The 8,880-nt window shown below is 51.8% G+C and overlaps 1 protein-coding gene across 1 annotated transcript; it reads right to left on the bottom strand.

The window, feature by feature from the left end:
• Positions 1 to 2,696: 2,696 nt before the first annotated feature.
• On the bottom strand, positions 2,697 to 8,257 carry AMIGO1 (adhesion molecule with Ig like domain 1). Its single transcript, XM_002810492.5, has 2 exons — positions 7,950 to 8,257; positions 2,697 to 7,530 (listed from the first exon to the last, which is right to left on the bottom strand). The coding sequence occupies exon 2, from the start codon at positions 7,441 to 7,443 to the stop codon at positions 5,962 to 5,964; it is 1,482 nt and encodes a 493-aa protein (XP_002810538.1). The 5' UTR covers positions 7,444 to 7,530; positions 7,950 to 8,257; the 3' UTR covers positions 2,697 to 5,961.
• Positions 8,258 to 8,880: the final 623 nt, after the last annotated feature.

Below are 8,880 nucleotides of genomic sequence, written 5' to 3'. Positions count from 1 at the left end.
TTTCCCAGATGAGTTTTTAACCTCTGTTGGAAGCAGATTAAGGAACGACTTCTATTCAGTGGTATCTGAGGAGCCAACTCTGTCTCACTGAGTATACATGAGTGGCCCCCTAGCACCCCTATCTTTAAAGCAGATACCCAGTTATCTCATGGTGCTTTCTAAGGATGCTCAGTTCTGCTCAGGTCCCCCAAAAGCAAACTATGACCAAGTGAGGGAGCAGTGGGAGGTGAGGGAAACGCAGCACAAAGTACAATCCAACTCCAGTACTTGCCAACCTGTGTGTGTGCGCACAGGCACGCATACACCAGCCTTGGAGGCAATGACTCCTGCCTAATGTATGCCAGTCTCACCTAATGTATGCCAGTGCCAAAGGGCATCCAGAAGTCCCACTGCAGGGCTCCACGTCCTGGCTTACTGCAGGTTGGTTCTCTCAGGCCATGGTTCCAACCAGGGAGAGTAAACAAGCTGACTAGATTGGAGGCCTCAGGGCAGGTCTAAGTGTCTTCACCATTTTGCATTTTCCACCTGAGGGTGTAGAAGCCTGATGAAGGGGCTTGACTGGCAGCTGCTTTAGCCTTCCTCTCTCAAGCCCCAGGAGAGGAAGCATCCAGCACAAGCTTACTGCGGCTAGACCAGAAAAGCCAACCGTCCCACTGCAGGGGCCTGAGCCTTTTCTGCTATGTGGGTGGGGAAAGTGAAGCTTCCCCACTGGTTTCCTGGGAGATACAAGATAAGTGGTGCAAGAAGTGCAAATGCAGAAAGGGAAGGAGTTGAGAGACTGGGGGGAAGAGAGGCCAGGTTAGCCAATGCACTGAACTCATCTGTTCTCAAAGAAAACTGTCATATTAGCCTCCTCCCTCCCCGCAAGTGCTACCTAAGAGGAGCCAGGGTAAGTGCTGCAAGGCATGGCAGACAAAATTGCACATCTTGGCCAGAATCTAAGGAACTTCTTGTGGTTTGGGGGAGGTGGTGGGGAGGTGGTGAGGATGTGGGTGGTGGGTGGGTGGGGGGTGTTGAAGAGATGCAGCCATGGACTTCCTTGGGCTTGGCACAGGCCAAAACAGAAGAGAGAACTCCAAGTAGTCCTCATCAGACTTGCTCTCCTTATCAGCTTCATCCTGTCGGCCAAACTGTCAGCCATAGAAAAACTGCTTTGCAGATGAAAAACTATATAAATGCAGAGTATGGGAGTGCTCTGACATCAACAGCTGTCATTTCACTGACTGCCAAGGTTGACTTGTCTGATGTGGCTGGTTGTGCAGTAGCTCCACCCCTCGTCACCTTGGTTGTTCCTCCTGAAGTGAAAAACAACTTTCCAAGTAGAGGAGGGCTGCCCTTCGGTCAAGACTTTAGGTAAGTATTCAAATTCGCATTATTTTAATTTTTTTCCTTGTATCATTTCCTCTCCCTCTTTGGAATCTGCCACAACAACCCCCTTCTAGAATCACCAAGAGAGTAGCCAAAGAATCAGCATGGTTAGAGTTTAGAATCCAGTCCAATTTCTGGTAGGCTGAATCTGTACTAAAATGTAGGGACTGCATTTTTCTGTTCCACGCAATGCCTAGGACACACTAAACTGTCAAGGAAGATTAACCTGCCCATTAGGTGAATATACTTTTAGCCTAAGATGGCTACCATTTACAACATGAAAATACTGATAATAAAAAAATTCTGTGAAAGTGAGCTGCTGCCCACCATTTTTTAAAACCCAATCCAAGCATTTTTTCCATGGTATGGTCAGTAGGCTTGATCCAGACTTTTAAGAGAACTTGGCAGGGAGGCAACCCTCTGCCCTAGGGATCCAGGAAGACTTCATTATCTACAAGCCTCAGCGAGTGCCAAGTCATGGGATTTCTGAACTCTAAAGCTTCAGTGACATTTGAGAATCTTAGGGGTCAGCAAACTATGGTCTGTTGGTCAAACCAGCCCATTGTCTGGTTTCATGTGGCCTGTGAGCTAATAATAGTATATATATATATATATATATATATATATATATATATAAAAAACACATATTTTTTTTTTTTGAGATGGAGTCTTGCTCTGTTGCCCAGGCTGGAGTGCAGTGGCGCTATCTCGGCTCACTGCAAGCTCCGCCTCCCGGGTTCACCCCATTCTCCTGCCTCAGCCTCCCGCGTAGCTGGGACTACAGGTGCCTGCCACCACACCCGGCTAATTTTTTGTATTTTTTGTATTTGTAGTAGAGACGGGGTTTCACCGTGTTAGCCAAGATGGTCTCGATCTCCTGACCTTGTGATCCGCCCATCTCGGCCTCCCAAAGTGCTGGGATTACAGGCGTGAGCCACCGCGCCCGGCCTAGTTTATATATTTTTAAATGGTTGGAAAAATTCAAAAGGCATGTTAAAATATGAAATTCAAATTTCAATGTCCATAAGTCAAATCTGTTTTGGACCACAGCCACAGTCATTCATTTTTGTCCTGTCTGTGGCTACACTCAAGCTATAGCAGCACAGCTGAGTTGTAACAGAGACTATGTGGTCTGCAGAGCCTAAAGTATTTACTATCTGGCTCGTTAGGGAAAATGTTTGCTGACCCCGGTCCATCTTAATGCCTAGATGTGTATTTCACCCATGTCCGTACAATAGCACTTAAAGATTTTCTTCCTAGATAGGCCACACCCTTCTGAGGTACAGTGAACCCCACCCACAGGCTGAAAAAATAAACCAGTCAGACTGTGCCAGAACAGAGACTCAAGCCAGGTTTAATGATCATTGTCTAGTTTTCAGAGCCCAGAGGCTCCAAGATTTGCCAGCCTAGGTGTACACAAGTGGGAGGAATGGGGTCTTGGACATGGGAGGCCTGCTTGCTTTGTCAGCAGAGCTACGAGGAAGTACAGAGGTAAGAACACACAGAAAACTGGATCCATCTGCTTTGCTCTTCCCAGCTGGGGTGTACCCTCTCCTGGCCCCTTCCTTGGGCCCCATAAATACCAAAAAAAAAAACAACAAAAAAAACCCCCACAAATAATTAGACAGATTTTAGAGCCCTGTCATACTCTGTCTCCAGGGTCACCTGCTTCCTGGGAGACATGTCTGGTTTATGGGTGTGGGGTAGGGTAAGAGGAGGTGGTGATCTCTCGGCCTTTTCTTATACCCACACCTGGCAGTTTTCAACACAGGGTTCTAGTGCGCTTACATATGCTGATTACTCAATTCTCCAATTAAAAAGCTACCTTTGGGTTCTATCACCTGAAACCACGGGAAGAAGTCAATCAAATCTCTTGGTAGGGCAGCCAGGTACATCTACCAGGTGTCTCAAACTCAAGGCCAAACTAGTGGATATAGTCAGGAGACTTAAGAGCCACAAGGCCTTTTCTCATTCCCTAAACTGGGTAGGAATTATAAAGAAAACGGCCCTCCCAGTCCTCAGGAGCTCCATCACGATGCCCCAGAAGGCCTGCTTCATTTAACGCTCACTTTAAAGATCTTCAGAGCCCTAGATGGTGCCAAGTGGGGAGACTGCAGCATGGAGATGAGATTTTCCCAGATTTCCTGATGAGTCTGAGGCGGGAGTCCTGGTTCCTACAGCTCTAGTAACAAAATTCTCAGGAGTCTCTGGAATAAATCAAGACAACTTTTCTCTCCTGAGGACAGTTAACAGAAGAGCAGCTCACAGCTGCTTAGCCCCTTGCCAGTTTCCTTCTGAGTCCTTCAATGACCTAGTTCTATCTTAATTGCTCATATATTGCTCATATATATAGTCTTCACAGGAGGTTTCTGAGGAGTCTGAAGAACCAGGTAGCTCCTTACCACCCCTTCTCCCAAGGTCTTCAACCCATGGTTCTTCTAACTCCAGCCTGGGCAGAAAAGTGATTCAGTGCCATGGAGATGTGGGTGAAGCTTCAGGGAGTTCAGAAATTAAAATACAGGAGTGTGTATTTGAAGAGCCTGGCATGGTCACTGTCTCTCCTAAAGGGGAATACAATTGTGTGCATGAAGTTGTGCACATTGGTGGAGACCATTCTGAGAGTGTCATTAATGGGGACTACAGATTCACTGTCCTGGTGGAAGTCAAGGTGCTGGTGTGCATGCATACCTATAAGCATGCATACCTATGAGCATGCAGGTACTTGAGGGAAATGCTGCACCTCTCTCTCAACAAAACTAGGTTACTAATAAAGGATGGACAGCAGCCTTGAGTTCCCAGGACCAGACAAGGGGAAGATGTTGAGTCCCCTTCCCCAATCTTAATAGGAAGCTTAATAGTCAGGCCTTCCAAGCCCCTCACCCACAGGTAAATGACACCTCTTAGAATGTAAAAAGAGGTCAGAAATCTAGAGGATCTGGAGAACTTCCAATGGACCAGAAACGTGGGAGAGAAGAGACACTAAGAAAAACCAACATCAGAGAACATTTTCACCTTCACCCTGCTCATCCCCCGCCAAAGCTCAGAGCAGCCACTCACAGGGCATGCAGTATAGTCAAAGGGAAAGGTTAAAGGGATCAGTCATCTCCATACTCAAAGTATTCTGCAACCTTGGATAGAATGGAATGTTGAGCTCATTCTTCTTAAGTTCCTCTGGCCTCACAACCACAACTGCAAAGACCTCTCGATGGAGGAATGGGGTGGCAGAACTCCCCTTCTGAAAGTTTAGTACTACTGATTATCTCTGCTTCAGGATTGCCTGGAATCTGTGGAGAGGGCAGAACTCGAAGCTGTACTCCAAATTGCCATTCTGGGGTAGAGACCACCCAATTCCAACCCTTCTGATGTCAAAACCCCATGCTTTGACTTTGCAGCAGAGGTGATATATGTGAGAGGAGCAAGGCAACCTTGTCCACACAGAGGAGATATATACTGGATTTTCACTATCGCCAAGCCTACTCTAAGCCAGCTGGGGCCAGGCTTTCTTGGACTCCTCCCTTTACAGAGCAGCATATTAGGGAAAATTCAGAATCCCACCTGAGCTTGATAAGGAGACTGGATGAAGAGATGGCATACATTGAGAATCAGGTAGGTCCAGCTGGATGCTACATAATAGAGGCTGGTTTACCTTCATCCTTCTAGCGTGAAGTGGGCCCATGTACCACGTCTGTGGCAGGCATCCATAAAAGCTCTGCCTTCAGCAGCCCCCACTCTGGCCTGACACACAGATGCTGGGAATCAAATACTAACCAAGGGTTTCACCAACCAGGGAATTAGCCTATCTGGAGTTCACCCCCCCATCTACAAGTTTCGTGCTGGCACCTATGCTGTGACATGGACCCTTCAGTTCATGCTATAACCCTCTGTGCCATTGGTCCCAGGACAAGGCACAGATACCACATCTCACATTGCTGTCATAACAGGCAGCAGGCCAGGCTCCTGGAAAGATCCATCCACCCAGGGCACATCAGGAAAAAGGAAGGCTTTAATGCAAAGTCTTACAACAGCTTGGGGGGAATTGTTACCGATTGAGGTCTCAGCCTTTTCCTGACTCATTTTCCAAAGGTTTTCAACTTCCCCAGCTGTGAAGTTTGACTTCCTAAACAAATAAGATACTATAGCTTTTCCCCAGTGTGGCTCCTGTGGAAGCTCCCCCAACACACACAACATCACAGGTGTGGGTGGGCAGAGATAGAAAAAAATTTTTTTTCTAAATGTTTTTCTCTTAAGGAGCTAGGGATGACCTCATGAAAGTTTAGGGAATCTGTTCTTCCCCTCACTCCTTCCTCATTCCCATCCAACTCAGACATGCTTCTCTTCCTCTACCACACTGAGAATTGGCAGGGCTTTGGGTACGGGTATAGCATTTGCCTGAGGATTAATATACCCCCATTTGAAAATCGTGGCAGCCACGCCCTGTTTGGGGTCTTGCTCTCTGTTGTACCTGGGATCAATTCCCTTGAGGTCAGGAGGAATCCATTCCCTTGGGCAGCCAGCCCTCTCTTCCATCCCCTCATATCCTTCAGGGGTGCATTACCTCTCCTGGGGCAGAATCTCCCCACCAACCCATCCTGCTCACACCACAATGGGCGTATCAGAGAAGACCGAGCTGACTGATTCTGGATCCGACATCCTCCGTTGGCCCTTGCCTGTGGCCTCAGGCACTGGCAGGGTGTTGCCTGGCTTGAGCTTGCCGTTTTGACCCTGCCCAGGTCCAGCAGGTTCCAGGAAAGCCACCCGCCGGTCAAAACCATCATCTTTGTCCCCACCAGCCATAGGATCATGGTTGGGTGTGGTACTAAGCATGGAAGAGCTGAGGCTGTCTCCTTGATGGCTGGAAGGCTTCTCTACACCCCGGCACCAGCAGCGGCAAGGGGTGAGGTATAGGTATATGAGGACCAGGACCACACTAAGGATACAGCCCACTAGGGTGGTATAGGCTGTGTTGAGGGTGTCATGGTGTCCGTGCAAGGTGAAATTGTGCACTTTCAATTCCACAGACAGTGTCTCATTGAAAGTGTCTCCCATGGCATAGCAGGTATACACACCACCGTCCTCGACCTGCACCTGCTGGAAAAGAAGACTGCCATCCTTAGACACACTCACCGTGCCATTGGTCACCTCATCTAGCACCCGTTCATTACTTGGTGTCACCCACACCTTGGTCATCCCTTGCTGCTTGGTGTCACACTTGATGATCAAGGTGTCACCCAGGTGGGCCTCCCAGGCACGCTCCTTGTACTCGCCACAGTTGAGGAAACTCAGGTTGAAGACGTTGTGCAGCTTCTTGGAGTTCATGCAGTACAGATCCTCTTGAAAGTCCATCACGGAGCTCAGCTGCCGATACTGCCAGTGTGAAAACAGCTGGTAGAGCTCACAGTCGCAGTTCAGGGGGTTGTTATGCAGGTACAGCCCATTCTTGATCCAGGCCGGCAGCTTCTGCAGGTCAGGCAGTGGCAAGTTCTTCAGCTTGTTAGAAGAGAGATCCAGGAGCGTTAGTTTGGGTAGCTTGGCTCCTTCCTTGACCAGTTCCAGAGGGAAGCGAGAGATCTGGTTCTGGCTCAAGTAGAGTTTCTGCAGCTGGGCCATGTCGTCGAAGGCGCACCGGTCCACCGCCATGATGTGGTTATTGTAGAGCAGCAGCACCTCCAGTACTTGCAGGTCACTGAACAGGAACTCATCCAGTGTACGCAGCTGGTTGGAGGAGAGGTCCAGGTAGCGCAGGTTGGGTACCGGGGAAAAGGCCTCAGAGGAGATGAAGTTCAGGTGGTTGTGGCTCAGCAGCAGGGAGTGCAGTTGGGTCAGGCGCGTGGGGGTCCACTCGGCCCGCAGGCGGCTCAGGTTGTTGTGACTGAGGTCCAGTAGTGCTGTGTAACTGGGCAAGGAATGGGGCACATTGGGCAGCTGCTGCTTGGAGCAGCTGAGGATGTTGCTGGCGCACAAGCAGGCGGCAGGACAGCTAACCACGGCTCGGCCAGCTCTGGCCACCTCAAAAAGCAGCAGAGACAAGGACGGCAGCAGGAGCCAGAGGCCTCTCGGGTCACGGTGGGGGTGCATAGTGTCACTGGAGTGGGCGAGGAAGGCCGCAAGGAAGATCTGGGAGGAGATCACCCGGGCATGTTCTAGTGGGGTACGGAAGAGTCACTTGAGAGAAAGAGGATGGGTCTGTGGTCACCAAGGACTCCAGAGGGAAGGACACCCTCTCCCACTTCCCCTCCCACCCTTACCTCCACCCCCTTTGGGCTAGGAGAGAGAGATGCTGGGTAGTTTCCAGGCACTGTGCAGGCAGTGGGCTGTAAATATCGGCGAAGAGGAGGTGGCCCGAGGGCCTACTGGGCTGGGGTCACAGGGGTGAAGGCTGCAGGTATGCACAGGATGGCAGGGACTGCTGGGAGTCACAGGGATGGCACGGGCAGGGTTTGGAGGTGGGGTCGGTGTGCCTTTTGGGAGGAGCTGAGGGAAGGTCAACAGGGCACCGGGCTGGGTAGGACGCGTCCAGTCGGGGTTGAGGGTCCCCGGGGCCTGTAGGGGCGGGCTCCCCCCGGGACCTCAGGTCACTGCACCTGCTCGGCGAGGACGTGTCTCAGCCCATGGCCGGTCTGGGAGCTCCGTCGCGGCCTCCCCCGGCGGCGCCTCACCGGCCGGCCTGTCACTGCGCCCGCCTTACGCAGGGGCCCGCGCCCGGCACCGTCGCCTCCCGGGGACTTGCGGGGCCCCGTTCCGCTCACCCTGCCACCGCCTCGACCGCTGAGCCCGCCGGAGCCCACCGACCGCGGCCGCTGCCTCCAGGTCCGCAGGCCTGGCGCGGATCGGTGCGGGGAGCCGGAGGCGCAGCGATCCGAGCGGAGGGAGCGGCGTGGGGGCAGCGAGCACCGCGCGCGCGCCCGTCGCCGCCGCCGGAGCCTCGGGGCGCGTGCGCGCGGCGGGGGCGGGGCGCACGTGCGTGTGTTTGTGTCGGAGCCGGCCGGGCGGACGCGCGCGGGGTCGTTCCCTCAACCAGCGAGCTCCGGACGCTGAGCTAAAGACGAAAATTGGCAGGAAGGGCGGCACTGGCCCCTTAGGCTCCGCTATAACTTCCTCCATCCCCCATTCCCCCATTTCCCAGCACCCTTCTCGCTACACAGACCGGCTCTCAGGAAGTCTAACTAAAGTGAATTCGCTGCACCTACTCGGGCAAGAGGCATCACATGTCTTTTAATTTCGCAAATTAAAGAAATCTGGCTCAGCTCCCGCCTGCCAATGTTGGCGGGAAATTCATTTGTCACATTCTGAGGTTCCCCCTCCCTTCTCTCTGTGGCTGTAGAGTCTCAAAAATTGGGGGAGGGGTTCCCCCACCGCACCCGCGTCTTGATGCTCAAGACCCTTGAGGTACCACTGAAGGGCACAGCTCCTTAGCTTGCAAGCCAGCTGCGCAGGAGTCGGGGGGAAAGGGGGTGTTTGGTGGGCCCAGGCCCCAGAACACCCCTTTACAGACACCTCATGCACCTGTCCCCA

Source organism: Pongo abelii, chromosome 1 (genome assembly GCF_028885655.2).
Source record: "Pongo abelii isolate AG06213 chromosome 1, NHGRI_mPonAbe1-v2.0_pri, whole genome shotgun sequence".
NCBI classification, from domain to species: Eukaryota; Metazoa; Chordata; class Mammalia; order Primates; family Hominidae; genus Pongo; species Pongo abelii.
This window is presented reverse-complemented; position numbering and strand designations above follow the sequence as displayed.